The sequence below is a fragment of the Heptranchias perlo genome, chromosome 28, assembly GCF_035084215.1.
Source record: "Heptranchias perlo isolate sHepPer1 chromosome 28, sHepPer1.hap1, whole genome shotgun sequence".
Classification (NCBI taxonomy): Eukaryota; Metazoa; Chordata; class Chondrichthyes; order Hexanchiformes; family Hexanchidae; genus Heptranchias; species Heptranchias perlo.
In genome coordinates this window covers 22158623-22181720 of record NC_090352.1, presented here as the reverse complement: position 1 = coordinate 22181720, position 23098 = coordinate 22158623, and the positions used below count along the sequence as shown (strand labels likewise).

Sequence of the window (23098 nt, the reverse complement as noted above, 5' to 3'; positions counted from 1 at the left end):
AATATAAAATGGAAAGAGTCAAGACATTGGATGGAAACCGTACCGTGGTGTTTCGACCCATAAAATCTCTAGTTTGCATCTTTTTCATAGGAAATTTTAGATATGTCAACATATTGCAAATTTTAAATAGAACTCTGTTGGGATCTCTGCGCTCCTCCAATTCTGGCCTTTTGCACATCCCCGATTTTAATCGCTCCACCATAGAATCATAGAATGGTTACAGCACACTAGGAGGCTGTTTGGCCCATCAAGCCCGTGCTGGCTCTTTGTAAGAGTAATCCAGTTAGTCTCATTCCCCTGCTTTTTCCCAAGAGCCCCTTGGGGCTCGCCGTGCCTTCAGCTACCTAGGCCCTAAGCTCTGGAATTCCCTTCCTAACCTCTCCACCTCTCAACCAATCTCTCCTCCTTTTAAGATGCTCCTTAAAATCTACCTTTTAGACCAAGCGTTTGGTCACCTGTCCTCATATCTCCGTACATGGCTCAGTGTCAAATTGTGTTTGATAACACTCCTGTGAAGTGCCTTGGGACGTTTTACTACATTAAAGGCGCTATACAAATGCAAGTTGTTATTGGTGCAAAAGAACGACTCCACCATATTTTGAGATGCCATGATTTGTTTTGTGCATTGCCATATTTTATGAGCTGAGTGAGGCCCAGTCTGTACACATTGTAATGGATATTGTGCAAATTGGCTGAAGCATTTGCTTACATAACAGTGACTACACTTCAAAAGTAATTAATCAACTGAGAACACATTTGGACATGATGAAGGCATGAAGCGTGCTGTATAAATGGAAATCCATCCTTCTCATTTAGATTATGTCAACAGAGGAGATGGTCGCTAATTTCTTGCCATCCTTTCTTTACCGCCCCCCCCCCCCCAAATACCTGCCCCCCCCTCCAGAAAATTGTAATTTAGTGAAAGAGCTTCCCAGATTTTGCTCGCTAGCTTTGTGCAGCCTTTTCAGCCTTCCTTCTGTATTTTATTGTGGTGTGTGCATTTTAGATAACGTTTAGCGTAGTGGTGTAGATTGATTGATTAGTTTGGAGTCTGTGGTCATACGTGGGTTTTGAGCTTTTCATGTTTTGATGGATTACATTGTTTTAAGTACAAAATTCTGCTCACCTTGTGCTTCGTTGAGCACGTCATTTTATTTAATATCCCTGCTGCATACCCATCCCTGCAGTTGGGCGTTCAAAAGTGAATTGAGTATAGGCCCCATTACTTTTTTTCTTTGCTACTTTCCCTCTTCATCCGTCTTATTCTCTTCCCCCCCCCCCCCCCCCCCCCACTCCTCCCCTCCATATGTACACGCACAAATTAAAACTACCATAGGTATAAAGCCTGTGGCACCCTCAAGCTCTAGTTAACTGTACTCATATCATTAGTTTGAATAGTGTGTTGCCTTTAAGGATGTTTTTAATGGATTCTGTTCAAGATATGATACAAAATGAATAGGGATCCCTCTTAGTTCCGATGGCCTGAATAATCCGATCCACTTTTGCAGACTGTTTCCAGTCGGCATGGAGATACCCTGTGCATGCCGATAACTTGGACTCCAGCAAGACAATCAAGCTTTTAATTTTTTGTTTTAAAGTTAGTATTTTATTTTCTGGCAGGACATGGAGCAGGTTATGAGGAAGTCATAATTCAAGGCAACACTGGTGAACTGAAGTTTGTGGCATTTTATATCAAGTAAGTCTTTTACTGTGAATATATTTTAAAAGGGAAAAAAAATACAGGTTTTAAATTTTTAAGAGGCTAAAATTGGAAAATATGTTTTCTAACTGTGATATTCTGTTTCTATTATTAAGAGAGGATAAAGTTATTGCAGTTGCCAGTGTGAACAATGACCCTGTGGTTGCCCAGGTAGCTGAAGTTATGGCCTCAGGCAAGACCATATCGAAGAAGGAAGCTGAGTATGTCACTTTTAATACTGAGTTCGATTTAAAGTGAGACTTTGATACACAGAGCTTTTTGGCCTTTTTCATCATCCTGAATTTGACGAAACAAAGGCCATAAGCTTTGTCCTTGATCATAAAGACCTGGCAAAATAGGCCACAATGTCTAAAATTGACGTTTAAACCATCTGCAGAGGTTTACTGTAAAATATTCACAATTCTGTGTATCATTAATAGAGCATTAGTGCTAAATTTGGGTATCAAAATGTTCTAATATTCACCATGTTAGTGTAAAGATAGAATTGTGCACTTTGAACTTGGATTTACTTTTCTTTTACTGTGCTGAGAAGGAAAGGGAGAAAATCAACATTCTGTAAACCCCCCCACCGCCCAAATCCAACACACGTGCACACACACATAGACAGCTCATGTTTCATATGGAGGAAATGGGGAACAACACTTTTTTCACAGCTCAACATACGTATTAAGAGCAGGAGTAGGCCATTTGGCCCATCGAGCGTGCTCTGCCATTTAATAAGATCATGGCTGATCTGATTGTGACCTCTACCTACTATAACCTTTGACTCTCTTGTTAGTCAAGAATCTATCTAACTCAGCCTTAAAAATATTCAGTGACCCTGCCTCCACTGCTCTCTGGGGAAGGGAGTTCCACAGACTCACGAGTCTCTGAGAGAAAAAAATTCTCCTCATCTCCATCTTAAATGGGAGCCCCCTTATTTTTAAACTGTGGCCCCTAGTTCTGATCTCTCCCACAAGGGGAAACATCCTCTCAGCATCTACCCCTTCAAGTCCCCTCAGCATCTTCTATGTTTCAATAAGATCACCTCCCATTCTTCTAAACTCCAATGTATACAGGCCCAACTTGTCCAAACTTTCCTCATAAGATAACCTCCTCATCCCAGGAATCAGTCGAGTGAAGCTTCTCTGAACCGCCTCCAAAGCAATTATGCCTTTTCTTAAATAAGGAGGCCAAAACTGCACACAGTATTCTAGATGTGGTGTCACCAATGCCCTATACAACTGTAGCAAAACATCTCTACTTACATCACCTTGAATTTGACAAAACAAAAACCACGAAGTATACACTAAAAAAGACAAAGAAAGACACTTGCACAAACTAACATGTTCTTGCTCCATGGGTTTAAAATGTAGTTTGATTTTTTTTTTTCTCTCTCACTACCCGCCTCCCCCCCCCATCATTTCAAATTCCCCTATTGTGCTTTTAAATTCTGCTATTAAAATTCTGTTAATCTTGTGCTTTGCACATACAATATTACACTGCTCGGCTAGCTTTTCTGCTCAATTACTGGGTGGGCAAAAAATCTAGCCCAGGGAGAGCTTGAAGGGCAGATTTATCTGGTGTATACTCTCAATCTGGAAAATGTTAGTAGTTTTAAAAAAATACCCCTTTTGTGAGGAACAAAATGAATGAACCCACTCTCCTGCTGTTTTAAAACTTGATTTTCTATCTCACTGAAAAACAGTCTTTGAATAATTTTCACTTAATATCTGATCAATAACCAAGGGGTCGATTTTCAAATGAAACTGGGTGTGTTGGGGGCGGGGGCAAAAATCAGTAAAATCCTGAGCGGGTAAGGAATCCGGCTCCAACCCGCCGACTTCCGCGTCACACAGACGCATCTGTGCGCGTGCAGGGTTCTGGAATCCGGAAGTCCTGCTGGCAATTAAAGCCGGCGGGATGATGTTTAAAGAAGCAAATGTACCTCATTGAGGTACTTAAGGTACTTCATTTGTTACATAGTAGGTAGTTACAACGATTTGAACTTACCTGGGCGGCTTTCCCACAGCTTCCGATTCACCACCGGGGCCGGATCAGGCAAAAATAAACTAAATAAAATAACATTTAACAAAGTTTTTTTTAAAAAAAAGAAATAAACCTACTTTTCAAATGATCTCACCTGCACCGACGTCTGATGTCTCACCCCTCAATGTGTCGTCCCTGATGTTTTCCCCCCCTCCCAACTCTCTGTTCCAGCACCCGATGATGTCTCTTCCCCCCCCCCCCCTCCCCCCCCCCGCGCCCCCCCAACCCGGCATTGCAGCTCCTGACGGCAGCCAGCCTGTCAATCAGGCTGGTTGCCGGGCGCGAAACCCAGAAACAAGATTAATGAGCATCGGTTACCTCGCGATCGCATGGGGAACGGTAAGATTTTATTATCCGGGATTGCCGCAAGCCCATTCACCTCCCCGCTGCCATCCCGCCGCCATTTGAAAATTGAGCCCCAAGTGACACACCTTCACCTCACCAAGCATCACTTTCTCAGCCAAATGTACAATCACTGTTAAAGTTGACTGGAAGTCGTCAAATACAGCTCTGAGAAAGTGTATGATAGACAGTGTGGAAAGAAGTTGGAGTTAGGGAGGGGATGGAGTTGATTGTAGTGTCATAAGCCAGTGTGGTCCACTTAGTCAATACTTGACTAGTCACTATATATGTGAAAAGAAGTAGGAAATGTCAAACCACTTTCTATCTACATTCCATTGTATTTAATTCATGGAACTGGTTAGCTTTGTGGTACTTCCATGTTGTCTGATTTCAATAATTTACCAAAATTAGAATAAATCTAAATTACTGGTTTCAAAGCTATATTTTGAAAATGTTCCATTAATCGCTAAGCTTGTAAAAGATATTGCAAAATGATATTCTTAATATTTTACTCTATACTAGTATTGGAATGCAACTTTTATGGAAAATGGGATAATGCACTAAACTGGGATGTTTTCTTAGAATTTGATATTTCATCAATCGATGTTTTATAAAACTGAATTCATCAATCTCATGGTCCCAGCCGGGGGCAGCGCTCGTCGGGGACTCAGTGATAGTGTTGTAGCCCAATCTCTAACTTGCACTTCCTTCAAGTACAGCTTCCCATGGCACTGCAGGATTGGACTGTTCAGCCTATAAAATGTGTGCAATTTTAGGATTAATTGCTGTTGCATGAAAAGCATCATTTAAAAAGTTGGTCTGTAGGATAGACAATTGAAACGTTACTTTAATGCAACTTTGGTGTATTTAATTTTCTTTTGTTAACTTATCCCATCCTGTGTGACATGAACTCTTTATTGTCATTCTGTCTTACACTCTGTCTCAAGTTTCTGAAACACATGCATTCAATGATGGCTGCAACGTTGAACAGATGTCCTGAGACAAACACGCCTCTTGGACATAGAGGGATGGTTGGGCAAAGCACACAGAGGAAAATCGGGCAGAGAGGATCGGACTCTCAGAACAAAGCCCACCTGATTCTCCACTCATTTAAAATAATGGGCAGAAAATCAGGCGTGCTTCATTACAGGCATGCAGTCCTCCCAGCTCAATTTAACTTACTGCACTCCACCCAGGTGAACCTCCTATGTCTAAGCACAAGAAGAGATAAATCTTCCCTCCCTACTTCTAAACCTCCATTGGTACTACTCTGTCCTATTGTTCCAACTGTTGTGGAGGTGCTTATCTGTGGACTGGGGTAGTGATCTTGCTGGGGTTTCTTTGTCCTTTTGTGAAAGCACCTGTCTTTCAATTACCATCTTCCCCATGTTACAACTGAGATTGGCAAGCCACTTTGTGTTAACTTGCAAGTGCAAATTTGTATGCAAGGCATCAGTGTGCTTTGCCATCCTGAATTATGTATGTTGTTTTATGGTAATGCAGTGCAATGTGTAGTTGACTAAAGTACTTTCCTACTTTTTAACAGGGCTGAGGATATGCCGTGGCTTAAAAAGATTTGAGATGCTTATCCATGCTTCAAGAAAACTCCTTTTAGAATCCTGGTCCTAAGGGAGTCTCCCAACACTAGACTGGTGTTCCTGTTATGTTTCATTAAGCTTTTATCATGAAACATTGTTTTATATTCATCTAGAGAATGCAAGAAATGATTTCTATGATCTGATATTAATCCAATTGCCCAAAGTTTAATTTTTACCCTGCTGAATAAACTGAAATTTACAGGATTACCATAACAAATACAATGAATAGTATTTTCAAAGGTAATGTCTTGTTCTGGTGATTTCTACTCTTATCTCTATAATTGGCAAATGGCTGTAGACTAGCTGGTGGGAATTTGAATGCATAACTAATCCTCTGGTCGACCATACACGACTGGTAATAAGCATATTATAATCTGATATTCCAATCAACTGAGCAGGGTGGGGGGAAAAGCCTTGGATCTATATTGATGTCTGTTTGATGTCTGAAAAGATGCACTTTAACATGCAGGTTATGTCTGTTGCAAAGTCTTGTGGGTCCTTTTTTAAAAATAATCTGATCTATTCCTCTCTCTTCACATGTTATTTTCAGCATTTTTAAACTTGATTCAGAAACTAAGAACAGCCTACAAGTGAGGAATCCACAAGTGAGGGAGAGCCCATTTCCCTATATTCACCTTTAGTCACATAGACACATCTCTTAAATCCTATCAAACACAGACAAAGAACATCAAGAGGAGGAATTTCTGGCATTTTTTTGTTCCAAAAAAATCTGAAGGCTGTAAACCTGAAATAAAATCTGAAAATGATGGAAATGTACAACAGCTTTTGACAGCCCCTGTAAGAGAAAGATGGGCTAGTGCTTTGGGTGTGATCTTTTATCAAAAAAGTTGCATTTTCTGTTTTTAGATCCTTTTCGAAATGATTCTTTCACTTTTCTGATTTGAATTGGCTGGCTCATTCATGCCAAGAAAGTACACATTTCAATAAATATGCCAGAGCTCTACAAACCACTTCAATGACTTCTCAGCCTGTTGAATGAACCTTTAGTGCATTTTGATGGACTACGTCTATTCTTCCTCATTAAAATTAAAACTGTTTTCGATTATATTTATTGAACAGTAGCATTTAAATCTGATTCTGTATTTATTCCTCCTGTCAAGATGTAAGTACCATATCTGAGGACAGAGACTGCATGCTTGCCACACTCCTGTGACATCTGTCTTTGGACACTTGCAATGGAAATGAGGGATCAATACCAACCCCAAAACAGACCAAATCTGTGTGCAAAGGAGAATGATCTCTTGGATTAACTTTTCTGTCTTCTCCCTCCAGTATTACACCACTGCTTATCTAATGCAGGCGTTTATATTTTTGGCTGTCTTCTAATGACACTCCAGTCCTCTCAAAGATATTTTTTGCCACAAGTTTCTTTTTCAAGCAAAATTATTTTAAAAATAAAAATATTTTGAGCATCTAAACAGTTCACAGTGGAAATGTTACTTTTATTGAAATGTACATACACCAACAACAGAAGTTTTTAAATTTCAGGTGAAAGCAGCAAACTTATGCTGATTGGATTTAAAAATCATAAACCAATCTTCGTGTTCACTATTAAATCATTTGCTGTTTCCCTTTCTGTACCTCAATAAACCTAATCATAAATAAAGCTGGGCTTTTTTGTAAACTTCATGCCAAAATGATTAGTGCCCCCTGGTGTTAGTATTTTGTATTTACTCTGATCATTTAAGTTGACAACAATTTTTCTCCTTTTTGAATCAATTTTGTTCTATAGTAAGTGGAGTATATTTTCTAGTCTATCACTGTTCAAATTCTAATCTGATCAAAGTTTCCCCGTTGCCATTAGGATTGGAACTCCCATTCTGTCTTTTTACAATGTACGCGTGAATAAACAAAAGTGTAGCTCAGGAATATCCAAGCTTTTTGTCGTCTTGGGCCACATAGATGCATATGTGAGAGTTACAGGCCACATGTAAACTTTAAATCAATGTTCACATTAATGTGCATATATTTTAAGCTTTGGCTAAAAACAGGATTAGTCCATCACTGAGGTAATAGCACATAGAACAGAACTTTCCAAACCTCCAGGCCCATGAAATTCAATAAATGCAACCAGGAAATGAAATATAAGTTGCCTGGACTTTGTGGGCCAGATTGCCAGGAAATGGTGGTTGGGGTTGTAGTTTGAACTCCTCTGGTGCAGCAAAATTTGTTCATGTAAAAAATTGAAAATCTTGGTCATTAATTTATTTTTTGTATTATCTGTACTGAATTGGCATCTATCTTTGTACATACTTGTCATTTGCAGGTGCAAAATTAAATAAAATTGTATGGTAATTTAGTGATTCCTGCCCAAAATTGATAAGTTCATGTAACGGAAGTTGTTAAATGAACAGGAGCCGAGTACTGGGGAAGCATTGTTCATTCTCCAGTACGAGAGACATGAGGAGGTCCCTGGCAATCCCCCACCACCGCCACCATCACAGATAGCACTAGGCCTGATCCAAGTTGTATGTGGGTCACAGTGACATGGGGAACAGGTTAATGACCTCAATACCTGATGAAAGTTGCAGTATGCCTGAGCAGAGCTTGCAGTGTCTCTTGGTGGGGGGGGGGGAAGGAAAATAAGAGACAGTTACTGCTGGATGGTTCCTGGCAGCCAGGTACAGGAGGGACTGGTGGTAGCTGAAGGGTGGGGCAGTCTTCAAGGCAGGAGAAAGAAGATTAGGGAATAAATATATAGCCCAACAGAAAATCTAGGTGGGTCAGGACTAAAATTTAACTACTGCTATCTACTTATGGGAAGTTTAAAAACAGAATCATTCCATAGCTGCCAAGTAAATCATATTCTAACATTACCACTAACCTAATGAGGATTTTTGCCAATAACATTTTACTTTGGCAAATATATTTGTAGCCACCAGGAGGCAGCTCCAAACCTGCTTGGTAAAGCTTTTATCCCAGTGGGCTGTTTTTCCATCCCAATCATTTAGAAAAACAAGCCAAATTAGTTATGGTGATCACACAGGATCTTTTGGAAAATGGCATGTCAAAGACTGATTTAAAGAACAATTGGATACCGTGATGGCAGGACTTGGGATGTTCCTGGTGGGTGATCAAAGATGGGATGAATGGCCACCTTCATTTATCTTGTGATCAGGATGTGTTGCAGGCCTGTATTTGAATATTTGCATTCTTTCTGAAATGCAGCAGTCTTATGGCAAGAGAGTACTGTGAACCATAAAGCTATCATGGTCCAATGAAAAAGAAATCCCTTATTCTTTGAAAGGTATCACTGTTTTTTCAGGTTAAATTCATTTTCTATATAATGTCTGCAAATTTAAAAGTAGATTCTTCAAGTTACTTCCATTACATGTTTTACTTATTCTGAAGGAAAAAAATGTCAGGAACCCATCAAAAACATCTTTTAGCACCATTAGTCTAAATAATGAAGGAATAGATTCTATGGACAGCTGCAGTAGATACCATCAGTGTATCAGGATGCTTTTAAAACCAGTATTCAGGAAGGACCTGTTCACATGACTGGTCCATCTAGACCCCAAAACATAAAATGAGATTTTTTAAAAATTAGCTCTTGCTCTGCAGCATAATTTCTCTTGACAGGGAATTGTAGGCATGACTTGAAACCTTCATTTTTGTATTTATTTACTTTAAAAAGATATATTTCACAAAAGGTTTAAAAACCATCATGCAACCATGCTGCGACAAAATTCAGGCATGTTTTTGTACACCAGGTAGTGTAACAACAAGTGCAACCAGAGGCAACTGTATGAAGATGGGCATCTTACAGATTTGGTCCTGATGGGTGCTTGGAGCACAGTAAAACAATGAAATTGTACCGGGTGTGACAACAGGCAGGTGTCATATTCCATGTGTGAGATGTAATGAACAAGGCAAGGTGCTGAATGTTGGTAACTGAAATAGTTTGAAACCCATGTAGAGCAGAGGTTGGCAGGCAATATCTCAAAACCACCGATGACTTGGTTTTCCCAATTCTGAAGTTCAAACACATTTGTTGATTCTTGGTCTATTTATTTATATCTGGCTGCAGTCATCATTACATTGAGTTACATCGAAACTACAGCACAGAAACAGGCCATTCGACCCAACTGGTCTATGCCGGTGTTTATGCTCCAAACGAGCCTCCTCCCTACTTCATCCAACCCTATCAGCATTCCCTTCCATTCCTTACTCCCTCATGTGCTTATCGAGCTTCCCCTTAAATGCATCTATTTGCCTCAACTACTACTTGTGGCAGCGCGTTCCATATTCTTACCAATCTTTGGGTAACGTAGTTTCTCCTGAATTGCCCATTTGATTTGATAGCGACTATTTTATATTTATGACCTTTAGTTTTGGTTACCCCAACAAGGGAAATATTTTCTCTAAATTTATCCTATCAAACCCTTTCATTATCTTGAAGACCTCTATCAGGTCAACTCTCAGCCTGTTCAATCTTTCCTGATAGGTATAACCTCTCAGTTCTGGTATCATCCTAGTAAATCTTTTTTGCACCTTCACCAGTGCCTCTACATCCTTTTTAATAATATGGAGTATAATTAAGCCAATGATGATGTTTCAAATGTACAATGATATAATCAAAAGATGCTATCACATAATTACATATTTTATCTCCCTCCTATTTCTCCCATGTTCACAGCCATTGTCTGGGGCCTGTATAACTATTACGTATCTTAGTCATAGAAAAGCAAAATAAATCAGGGTAGGTGTGGTGATCCTTTGGTAAATAATCGTATTCTTGTTACTTTTACTCAGCTTACGGTAAAATTACATTTGGGAGTAAAGGCAAAATTTAATTAATATAAAAACAGTTAGGGAGTCCCATATAAGGCAAAAATATTAAAATAGAGCAGCATTTGCTCATTTAGAAGGTTGTGCTGCTACTCAACCATTCAATGTTATTGCTTACTGCCAGATACAACTGGCATATAATGTATCACAATACCTGAGGCGCTATCCAACCATGTTGTCAAATGCAACTAATCGGTGGAGTAATTTCGCTGACTGTGCTGGAGCTGCCATTAGACTTTTGAATATCAACAATGACAAAACCATTCACAGAAAGTCAGAAAAGACAAAACATTTGCACACTGCAACAAATTCTGCATGGAGCCTGTGCACAACGTCCTTTTCTGATAGGTAATCCAACTATGTACTTTCACTGAGACCTTTATTCTCATCCTGTTTATTTAGGGGTTCTATTGACATTTGAAGGGTCCTTTCAAAAAAAATTCCCTGCTTTAGTTTTAAAATGAACATATCAGCTTGAAATGATTTTCAAACTTAAAAGAGTGACAGCTATTTTTTAAAAATATATATATATTAATTACTTACACTGTGTATGAGTTGCATATATTCCATTCAATTCCTTTCCAATTACTGTAAAGGAGACATTACTAATCAGTGGATTGATGATTAGATGCAAATGACACACACCTATGATATTGTCCAGACTTGTATCAGGAACTTAATTGAGTCCTACCATCTCTAAGAGAAGGTACGTTATTGTTTACCAGTGATGAACCTATCTATTTTAACTTTTCACTGTTCTAGTATTAAATTGTTCCTGTTCCCACATATTGTCTATCTTGTCTGGACCCATTACTTAGGAGGGAGACTGGTGTGATATGTTACCATTTATCTGGACCTACTCTTAACCTGCCAAAGCTTTCCTTCTGCGGTAGCAAATACAACAAAAACTCATCACAGGAGCAGTTCACACAGTATTGTTCACACAGTATTGTGCCACTAAAGCCCAATTCCACATCTGTTGCTCAGAACATAAATCACTTACATCTTGATGAACACTTATATTCAGATGTAGTGTTCATTTTCATTCTGAAAGTTTGACTGCTAGTATGTGAATCCCACACTCACTCACTGCTCTGCTATGAATGTGGCGCAAACTAAGTCAGAGCTCCTCTTCATAGATAGATACCAGTCTAAACAGAGCTAGTAGCATCAAAATTCAGGAAAATCTATGCATCTATTCAGCTACTAAGAGGTTAATTAAAGAGGTTTTGTGTGTGTGTGTGTGTGTGTGTGTGTGCATAAAAACACACAGAAGTCTCCAGTGGAAAACTGGTTGAAAACAGAAAATGATAAATGAACAAAATGGCACCAGATAATCAGTTTCATAGAGGCTCTGTATGTATAGTCTGCTTTTAAATCAAAAAATATTTTTTCAGATTCCATTGTGTCAGACATTCAAGCCACAGTTAAATTAGTCATACAAAACTGAAGCATGCACAAAAAGGAAGTGAAAAATATTTTCTATTCAAAATGAACCACATAAAATGATACAAAACATTTCATAGTGGTCATTTAATGTACATTACATCTCAAATTACATCTTCATTTCTGCATGGATAATATTAAGAATGAGTATGCAAGTCAATATCAATCAGCATTGCTTTCAAAATGGTTTTTATAAATAGTCTGCTCTTAATTCAAAGCCACTTAATTTCAATTATCTGATCATTCTAATTTTTTTCAAGCACAAAAAAGGTTTTTTTAGTTAAGATGTTAAATTTCAATTTCCGGATAATTCAATTTTTTTCATGCAAAAACAATTTTGAATTAAAAAGTCTGTAAGCGCAAGTTGTTTGTGATTCTCAATTTCAATTGAGGTTTGTGATTAAATGTCTAGGGTTTTGGAATTCCCCTTGTTTTTCTCCATATTTAATAGCCGCTAACAGCATCATAGGAACACATGGCTTTGAAATGTGTGATTTTTTTTAAGAATGTAATTTTGTTACTAGGTTGTTAATTATGGACTTTTGCCAGTTCTTCCTTAAAAGAGGAATTTTACTCCCTCCTTAATCTCTCAGAACCTTATCATTAACTGGTCTTGACTATCTACTTATGCTCCAACAACCTCCTCTTTTCACTTATCCCTCCATCCCATTGCACAACCCATGGTTCTGCAAGGAAAGTTGTTTTGAAGTACATAAACTAGATTGGTTAGAAAATGAAGCAATGGAAAAGAAAACACGTTATGTTATGATTCAAACAAAAACGTGTGTACCATGTGCTGTGAACAAAACAGGTCTCGTCAATAAAATGCACCAATTTTGTGTTTGTTAACATTTTCCACAACCCATTATAAGCACATAAGAAATAGGAGAAGGAGTTGGCCATATGGCCTCTGAAGCTGGCTCTACCATTCAATAAGATTATGGCTGATCTTCGACCTCAACTCCACTTCCCTGCCCGATCCCCATATCCCTTGATTCCTTTAGAGTCCAAAAATCGATTGATCTCATTCTTGAATATACTCAACGACTGAGCATTCACAGCCCTTTGGGGTAGAGAATTCCAAAGATTCACAACTCTCTGAAGAAATTCCTCCTCATCTCAGTCCTAAATGTCTGATCCCTAATCCTGAGACTAGGCCCCTAGTTCTAGACTCTCCTGCCAGGGGAAACAGCCTCTCAGCATCTATCCTGTCAAGCCCCCTCAGAATCGTAAATGTTTCAATGAGATCACCTCTCATTCTTCTAAACTCCAGAGAGTATAGGCCCATTCTACTCAATATTTCCTTACAGGACAACCATCTCATCCCAGGAATCAATCAAGTGAACCTTTGTTGCACCGCCTCTAAGGCAAATATATCCTTCCTTAGGAAAGGAGATCAAAACTGTACACAGTACTTCAGGTGTGGTTTCATCAGAGCCCTGTACAATTGTAGCAAGACTTCCTTACTCTTGTACTCCAATCCCCTTGCAATAAAGGCCAACATACCATTTGCTTTCCTAATTGTTTGCTGTACCTGCATGTTAACTTTGTGTTTCATGTACAAGGACACCCAAATCCCTCTGAACACCAACATTTAATAGTTTCTCACCATTTAAAAAATTTCTGTTTTTCTATTTTTCCTACCAAAGTGAATAACCTCACATTTCCCCACATTATACTCCATCTGCCACCTTCTTGCCCACTCACTTAACCTGTCTATATCTCATTGCAGACTCTTTGTGACCTCACAGCATACTTTCCCTCCTAGCTTTGTATCATCAGCAAACTTGGATACATTACACTCAGTCCCTTCATCTAAGTCGTTAATATAGATTGTAAATAGCTGAGGCCCAAGCATAGATCCTTACAGCCTGCCAACCTGAGAATGACCCGTTTATTCCTACTCTCTGTTTTCTGTCTACTAACCAATCTTCTATCCGTGCTAATATATTACCCCCAACCCCATGAGCCCTTATCTTGTGTAACAACCTTTCATGCGGCACCTTATCAAATGCCTTTTGAAGATCCAAATATACTACATCCATTGGTTCCCCTTTATCTACCCTGCTAGTTACAGCCTCAAAAAACTCCAATAGATTCGTCAAACATGATTTCCCTTTCATAAAACCATGTTGACTCTGCCTAATCATATTATGATTTCCTAAGTGTCCTGTTACCAGCATTTTCCTGACGACTGATGTCAAGCTAACTGGTCTGTAGTTCCCTGTTTTCTCCCTCCTTCCTTTCTTGAATAGCGGTGTTAAATTTGCTACCTTCCAATCCACTGGGACTGTTCTAGACTCTAGGGAATTTGGGAAGATCACAACCAATGCATCCACTTTCTCCGCAGCCACCTCTTTTAGACGTAGGCCAGGGAATTTGTTGGCTTTTAGACCCATTAATTTCTCCAGTACTTTTTCTTTACTAATATTAACTACTTTAAGTTCCTCAGTCTCATTAGAACCTTGGTTTGCCACTATTTCTGGTATTTTTTGTGTCTTCTAGTGTGAAGACAGATACAAAATATTTGTTTAACGTCTCTGCCATTTCCTTATTCCCCATTATAATTTCTCCTGTCTCAACCTCTAAGGGACCCACATTTACTTTCGCTACTCTCTTGCTTTTTACATATTTGTAGAAGCTCTTACAATCTGTTTTTATATTTCTTGCTAGTTTACTCACATATTCTATTTTCTCCCTCTATCAATTTTTTGGTCACCCTTTGCAGATTTCTAAAAATTTCCCAATCCTCAGGCTTACTACTCTTCTTGGCAACATTATAAGCCTCTTCTTTTAATCTAATATTATCCGTAACTTCTTTAGTTAGCCATGGATGGATCACTTTTCCCATTATGTAAACTAAATAACATGACGTTAACAAGGTAATGCAAGTAAGATTGTATCACCCGAACTGCCTAAATAAATGATCATTGGACGGTTTATGTGCTTCATTACGTAATTATAACATTTAAGATATCCCGGGGCCAGCTGCTTTGCCTATTGCTGGGAGGGACAAGACCATGGCCCCAATATTTACGGATTGCCGAATTTAATGGCAGGACCTTATTATCATTTTTTTTACACACACAGTTTCCCGCCCAGCAGCCAGCCAAATTGACAGGTACCTGGGAAACATCACGGGTTGGTGTGGGGGCAGTGTGGTTGGACCGGCAATCGGGAGGGAGGGGTACTGAGAAACATCGCGGGTTGGTGGGGGGTGGTCAGCCGATCGTGGCAGAAGATTTACTTGAGGGGCCGGGGGGAGCACTCCTGCTCCTACTGGCCCACAAGCAGAGCTATAAAGAGCACTTACCTGCAGAATCCGGCTGCTCCCGCCTCCCTTTAGCTGCCGGGTTTCCTGAACCCTGGGAAACCTGGCCAGCCAGCCTTAAATCGTGCCAAGATATCAGGAACGGAGCATCATTCACACATTAGAATTACGGACCCGCCTCTCCAGAGCATGTTACTCGGCCATCCCAAAACCCACCGCGGTGAAAATGGAAGCAGGCGCATTCACAGCGGGTTAGGGTCAGGTTACCTGATTTTTTATTTTTAACTCCCACCCATCGTGGGGGAGGGGGGGTAGTGTAAACATAACCCATGAGTCCCGCCAGCAATAGATCAAATATACCAGGAGGGATGGGAAAATTGAGAAAGGGAGCAGAGCAAGGGCACATTATTATGATTTAAAGGGCTTATTCCATTTAGAGGGGTGAGGAAGATCTTGTAACAGGTCACAAAATGGCAGTTGGAAGATCATCAAAAGGTAAGTATTACATTTTTCTGAGGCTTATGTTGAAGTTTTGCTGTCAGAATTAAGTCAAAAGTAGGATGCCATCATTGGAATAGCTGGGAAGAAGCCACCAAATACAACAACGTGGGTCATGCCTGTGGCAATCAGTGGAACCTCCATAACCCCAAGGAACCCTTTACAATGTCAGAAAAAGTTTAATGACGTCACAAGGTCAGCAAAGGTAAATGAGCTGTCAGTTGAATAACAGTACAGCTTACTGAAATAAATAGAATTACATAGAATGTACATCTTAGAAACAGGCCATTAGGCTCAACTGGTTTATGCCAGTGGTTATACTCCACACCAGCCTCCTTCCATCCCTCTTCATCTAACCCTATCAATATAAGCTTCTATTCCTTTTTCCCTCGTGTGTTTATCTAGCTTCCCCTTAAATGCATCTATGAGTCACCTCAACTACTCATTGTGGTAGCAAGTTCCACATTCTAACCAATCTCTGCGTAAAGAAGTTTCTCCTGAATTCCCAATTGGATTTATTAGTGACTATCTTATATTTATGGCCCCAAGTTTTGATTTCTCCCACAAGTGGAAGCATTTTCTCTACTTCTACCCTATCAAACCCTTTCATAATCTTAAAGACCTCTATCAGGTCACCCCTCAGCCTTCTCTTTTCTAGAGAAAGTAGAGAGAGATAAATGCTCCTACTTTTAAGTAATACCATTTGGGGTGTCACATACTGGTTTGTTCCTTGCCCTAGAAGCAGTGTCAGTACAAGCCTATCCAAGAGTAATAGAGAATGTAGATGAATGCTTCCTGAATAAAATGGTGCAAGAATTTTGTTGGCACCTGCAGATACTCATAACAAATCACCAAAAGTCTAGAATAGCAATCTCACCTTTAGCAGCTTCCCTTTAAACAACCCCTTCCACTTTGATTAGCAGGTCCTGGTAACTGCACGTGTAACATAGTGGCGTACAATTAGACGGATGCATGGGAAAGCATGGGAAAGTCCTGGAATGTAGGATGGATGGCATCATCTTATCCTAATGGGTCAGCTTCGGCCCAGTGGTAGCACTCTCAGCTCTGAGTGAGAAGGACATGGGTTTAAGTTCCACTCCAGAGACTTCAGCACATAATCTAGGCTGACACTTCAGTGTACTATTGCGGTGCTAGCAGAGGTGATGACTTTCAGTTGAGACGTTAAATCAAGGTCCCACCTGCACATTTCAGGTGGATGTAAAATATCTCATGGCACTATTTGAAGAGCAGGGAAGTTCTCCTGGTGTCGTGGCCAACATTTATCCATCAACCAATATCACTAAAACAGATCATCTGGTTACTTATTGCTATTTATGGGACCTTACTGTGTGCAAATTAGCTGCTGCATGTCTCTACATTACGTTAGTAACTATACTTCAAAAGTACTTCATTGACTGTGAAGATCTTTGAGACGTCCTGAAATTAATGAAAAGTGCTATATAAAATGTAAGTTCTTTCTTTCTAAGTCCGTGATTTGCATACATCTGCCCCTGACAGGACGGACTCCTCTTCAACCCATTCTGTAACCTACTGAAATTTATGATGTAGCAACTTTGGGGTACAAACCCAGAGAATGCCATCCCCCACACAGGCGCAAATGCCGACATCTGCCCTCCCCCAACTGTGACATTTTGGGGCCATGGTATCTAAGGATAACCTTAACTCTTACAATAGCACTTACATGCCATCATGAAAAATAATTCAAGGTTCGAAATTTTCAAATTCCTCAGACTCTGCTTCACTGGTTCTGACTTGTCCTCTCTCCAGTCCATACAAACAATTCCAGACCTCAGTGAACTGTTAAATATATGAACAAGTGCCTGCGGAGAACACCCCACATTTCTTTGAGCACCCTCAGGGCCATCAGCCCAATCTGTTTTAAGATCATTAATTCTACCCACTACTATGTCCACATCTATTTCAATTCTAGCATCAACCCTATGATGTATTATTGGTAACCCAGTAACATCTTCATCGATCCACAATCCTCCTCTTTAGTGTCCTTTTCGCTGCTCTGATAGCAGCTTTTATTGCCTTCAGCTGTGTTTGATAGCTATGCATGTTCTCCTGAGAGTTCATTTTCTTTAAACTTGTAAAAAATACTTCTGTGTCAGTCTAATTGGTCTTTGGTCATGGCCAGGTAACCAATTTGGTTTTGTTGTGCAATTTGCCCTTCTATTAATTCGAGGGCCATACATGGCCTCCTTTTGCACAAGCAAGGCTTTGAAAGCATTTCATTTTTCTTCAGTGTTGCTATTACCTAGTAGGAGTCGAAAGATTATTCCTCAACACATTTTCACAGTCAGATGAAACAACCAGTTCAAATATTTTACTCCAGTTTATGAAATTCAGTGCAATCGTTTAAGTTGGGTTAAAATATTTTATTGACAACACGTAACTTTTTTCAAATTGAAGCAGTCAACATCTCAATTGTCTTTCCCCCACATATTATGTACTTCTCTTGAGAGGATAGACTAAAGATCTATTTCCAGCCCCTGTCAATATTGCTCAACAATCATTAGCTGGGACACTCAGTAGTAGTATTTTGTGTAGGGGTCACTACTTATCTATGACTTTCTCACATTGGTCTCCATTGAATATCCAGCAATCCTCTGTGACTCCAAATAGTGCTCAGCAGCTGTCCCACCTCAGAACATTACCTCAGCTGGTCAGCTAAACATGGTCAGAGTAGCTAGTGGTGGAAGTATTGCTATGGTAAAAATTTGTATCTTAATTTCAATCAACTCCCAAGCCATTTTCAGGAGTTAAAAGAAAACTTCCACTAAAGATTCCATTTACTTGACTGAATGGACCTCCTCCTTCCCGAAAACAACTGGTAATTGCAGGTTTGGATTAATCTCTGTCGGTTGCTTAATAATGTGTGATGTCTAATTTATCCTTCAGAGGTCAGTAATCGTTCACAAGTTATATTCTGCATCAAATGGGGATTTTGTTAGCAAAGATTTCATTGCTATTAACCTTTTCACTGACAGATTTTCCAGCCAGTTTTAACATTATAAATCAACACAGATGATATTCACGTTTTGTCAGCCAAATTAATCCACCCAATTTCATCTCTTGCAAAGAGTTAGAATACCACTCAGAGCAGTGAAAAACTGATTTCTCAAGCATAGAAGCAATTAAAAAAAACCATGTCTGCTGTGCACTAGAAGCCATCAACACCATTCCTCCATTTGCTAGTTTTACCAAAAAAGTTGATATGGGCATAAAACAGAAAATGCACCTTTATGGAGGTCTAATTTTTTCCTACATTACAACAGTGACTACACTTCAAAAAGTACTTCATTGGTTGTAAAGCGCTTTGGGATGCCCTGAGGTTGTGAAAAGTGCTATATAAATGCAAGTCTTCCGTTTTAAATTAGAGAACGGAGCAAACTAATATCCCATAATTCCGAATGGTGACGCAGAGGGGGAAGCAGCAAGGTCCTCAAGAAGGAAATTCAAAATCAAAAAATCCTCACATATCTTAGTAATCCTTTATTAAAACATTCTCATTTATATAACTGTCTCAGGAGTCTTATAATTTAAAAATGATCTGCAGAGTTTACATATCACGATGAGTCACGGTACATGCGAGATCATACAACACTCAAACACGTCCATAGAGGTACCTAAAAATACAATTGGTCAACAGTACATAAAGATGGGAATTGTGTTGACTTTTGGCAGCTGGTCACAGGCCAAACATATGGCAGGGGTGAGGGTGAGAGGCAGAGTCAAGATAGTAACTAGTAGTAGTGGGGAGAGGAGAGACAACTTTAGTATTTAGGGCCATGTGGGAAGGTGATTTTTAATGAGCTCTACATTCTTGCTGGTATTTGTGGCTTATGAAGACGGCCATCTTGTTATGGTATGTTTTGTGTCCAGCTGCATATTTCTTGGAAAAGGATGAATTTTAAAGTTATTAAACATCTTTTTACATTTCTCTCCAAATTCTCTGTTTTATCTTTTGCTTCGTATTCCAGAAATAGCTTGAACACTGGAAGCAACATTCACCCAAAAGCAAAAGGCAGATCTTGACGGGTTGGACAAAACAAGTTTAGCCCTTCCACTTCCTCTTAAAAGAATCTGGAAAGAATCACTGAAGAATGCCTGGCATTCTTCACATGCTGAGCTGTTCTTCACTGTGGAGGACAGCTCAGAGAACTGTCACTGTTCTTCTGTCCTTCATGGCTAAAAAGTTTTTTTTTAAAAAATTAAGTACTGCACAACAGGTCATTTTGGTGCAAGACAAAGTTCAGCCCAATAGGAGCACTTCTGCTCCTTAGAACTTTCAGAAATTGCACACGTCCGACACCTCCATTTTATCTAAATATGTTGTTCGTTTCAGAAAATACTGGGTCGAAGGAGTTACTGCTGCTGACAGTATGAGGCAGAGAAATTAGTGCACAGAAAATGATGCCTTAGCTGACGCACCCTGGGTTAATCACTATTGTTTTATGTTAATTCAGCTCCCTCACACTATCAGGCTCAGTAACTCTTCCCATCCAATGACATAATAAACACTGTTTAAACAAAAATATCCAGCAGAGAGGCAGAACAGAAATGTAAACCAGAATGCCGCATAATTTTATTTTCTTCCTACTTCTTTCATGCATCTCGCACATTTTCTGCAGCCTAAAGAACAGGCTGAAATCCTTCTCCCAAGCTTCTGCCAATTGTGTTTTGTTTGTCCGCTCCTTAGAGGTGCCCATGCAAAGCAATGGCGACTAACCCTTCCCGTGGAGGAGATAGGGACGTGTAAGGGTGCCTGTGGGTGCAAAGTCCTATCCTGCTATGCACCATTGTCAATGTTATTCCCTAATTGTCAGATTTTAAAATGGGAGTGCTGATGATCAGAGATTTCACCACCCTGATGAAATGTCTGACATTTATTTTACGAGGTGTTTTTAAATATCGATGTGCAATGACTCAATTTAAGGCTCGTCTCGCTGTTCATAACTGTGCTAAAAATGCTTTATTTTAAAAACTCATTAGCATCGAGATGGCTCCACAAACACCACATCATAACAGTTGTGCTGAAGCAGACACCACATCTGCTGTAGAAGAAACTTTGCCAGACATTATGGTGACTGAAATATGAATTCTTGGAAGAGGCTGTTCCAGGAAGTGAACCTACATCTAAACTCCCTGAAAGAGCAACACTGTCCCTTTTAAGGATATATAGGTTACATTGTTAATCTTTATTCCAGGAAAATATGAAGCTCAGAATACTGTTAATTAAACATCTACCAAGGACTCTATCAATTCATATTTCAGCAATGAAAACAATCTCATTTCTAAGAAAAACCTGACATGTTACAGTTGCCTAAAAAACAACATAGATATGTGGTAAATAGTTAGACAATAATTCTGGCTTTAAAGCCAAAAGGAAAAACTAATCACCCAACAGAATTATGAAGGTACACACCCAAAACACCATAATCTGTCCTCTCTACAGATGCTGACTGACCTGCTGTTTATTGCCAGCATTTTATGTTTTTGTTTCCGATTTCCAATTGCAGTTTTTCCTTTTTATATCTTATTTGAATAAGTTTTCATTATTTCCTCATCTCCACCCCCCCACAACCAACATCAGGGTTGCTGAATTTATGGAATCATACAGCACAGAAGGAGGCCATTTGGTCCATCGTGCCTGTGCTGGCTCTTTGAAAAAGCTACCCAATTAGTCCCACTCCCTTGCTCTTTCCCCATAGCCCCTGCAAATGTTTCCTTTTCAAATATATATCCAATTTCTTTTTGAAAGTTACTATTGAAGTTATCCAGTTAGTTACTAACTATCTAGTTAGTAGCTGAACCATTAAGAGCAGGAAGATCCCAGGTTCAATTTCTACGTGAGCTGCATAAGCTGGTCTCAGTCAGGATGGTGAGAGGGATACTACAATTAGCCTGAGTAATGCTGGGACTAGGGATTCTGGTCTACATCATTACGTAGTGACTCCTGCTAGAAGTCCGTATTTGAGAGCATCAGATGAAGACAGGATCTGGCTCAGTTGTGATGCCACCAGAGTGGAATAGCCTGCTGATACTCACCGTTATGGATCACACATGAATAATGGAAACTTGGGTGAGGTACTGAACAACAACCCAACCCATGGAACTGTGCTCCAATAAAGAGTCAAAACCTACAGGAGAGGAGGAGAAGGAAAAATGTTTTAATACCAAAGGAAAAATTGACAACTTTCTTTTCTATGTGAAGTTCCTTCCTCACTAGATTAGCCCTTAACCCTTTGAGTACTTAACTTTGCTGCCAGCTTTCTAAATCAGTCACAGACACTTCATGATAGAATAGCTACAGAACTTTAAATGGAGCCTATGAAGATGAGATTCTTCTGTAGAACTATGGAGGACATTTTTATTTCAAGTATAAAATGGGAAATTTAAAGGCAATTATTTTTGGACCCAAAAAAACCTGCTTTCCAGAACTTGGGGGAGGGTGGGGTGGGGGGGGCAAGAGATGGTCCATTATCTTGGGAAAAGTTCAGAGAAAGGAAATACATTTTTGGAAGGAATTTAATGAAAATTTGACCTTTTAGCTAACAGCCAGGTGAAAGATTTGCATCTATTAAAAGATCACAAGATCAGTGGCGCTTTTTGGTCATTGCGGCAATGTAGACAAACTGTGAAAAATGTGTTTTTTGACTGCTCTCCTGGGTGGCCTTTTTTAAATAAATCATTATTTTAAAACACAAACACCATTGGCTTCACTGTCAACTACATGCAAGTGTTATTTGCAACATTGCATGCAGTTTGGTTAATGGATTTGTTTGAGGGAACGCCCCTTCATTGCGTCTTTGCAAAAATATTGTTTCCATTGTAATCCTGGTGCATGTTTAGTGAATCAAATATTTGAGCTTATCCGAATGGTTCATTTAACAGACTACGGTTATCTGCGTCCGTTAGGGGTTTTTGCCCTACAGAGATGTGACCCTATGGACATGTGCTACATTCAAGACGTTTAATTATATGCACTAATTATATGAGAGTCCTCGGTGCAATTTGTTCAGAACTATTCATCTGTAGGAAGAGAAAAGGAAGAAGAGCTGCAATGCATCTCTGAGACAATGCCTTCAAAATGAGCCAAGATCATAAGTCATTCTGTGTGTCATGCGCCTCCAGGCAAAGTTTGCCCATGCCATCATGATTCAGAATGTGAGTTAGGGTAGGAAGGATAATAATGAATGGATGTTACTCAGTGGCGAGCAGCACCAAGCTCCAAACTCATCCTTGCCAATACCTGCCATAGATTCATGACCAAAAACGCCTAGAGCCATCTCTCTATATTGGATCAGCTACTTCGCTGTTGCTGATTCACTGCCTGTCCTGGCCCTCTCTAGGTGG

At 39.6% G+C, this 23098-nt stretch overlaps 1 protein-coding gene and 1 long non-coding RNA gene across 5 annotated transcripts in view; one reads left to right on the top strand and one right to left on the bottom strand.

The window, feature by feature from the left end:
* aifm4 (apoptosis inducing factor mitochondria associated 4) overlaps positions 1–6659 on the top strand; it is a 47493-nt gene extending 40834 nt beyond the window's left edge. The window contains exons 17-19 of the mRNA XM_068008213.1: positions 1621–1696; positions 1816–1920; positions 5637–6659. Of these exons, the coding sequence (XP_067864314.1) occupies positions 1621–1696; positions 1816–1920; positions 5637–5670 (215 nt within the window). The 3' untranslated portion in view covers positions 5671–6659. The remainder of the gene's footprint in view (positions 1–1620; positions 1697–1815; positions 1921–5636) is intronic.
* Positions 1–23098, bottom strand: part of LOC137344923 (uncharacterized) — a 104007-nt gene that overhangs the window by 12168 nt on the left and 68741 nt on the right. For 3 of the 4 annotated variants that reach the window (XR_010968494.1, XR_010968497.1, XR_010968495.1), the window contains one exon: positions 21791–21882. This is a non-coding gene — a long non-coding RNA (uncharacterized lncRNA). Of the gene's footprint in view, positions 1–3712; positions 3772–21790; positions 21883–23098 lie in introns of all 4 variants that reach the window. The other variant, XR_010968496.1, reaches the window with a different exon arrangement.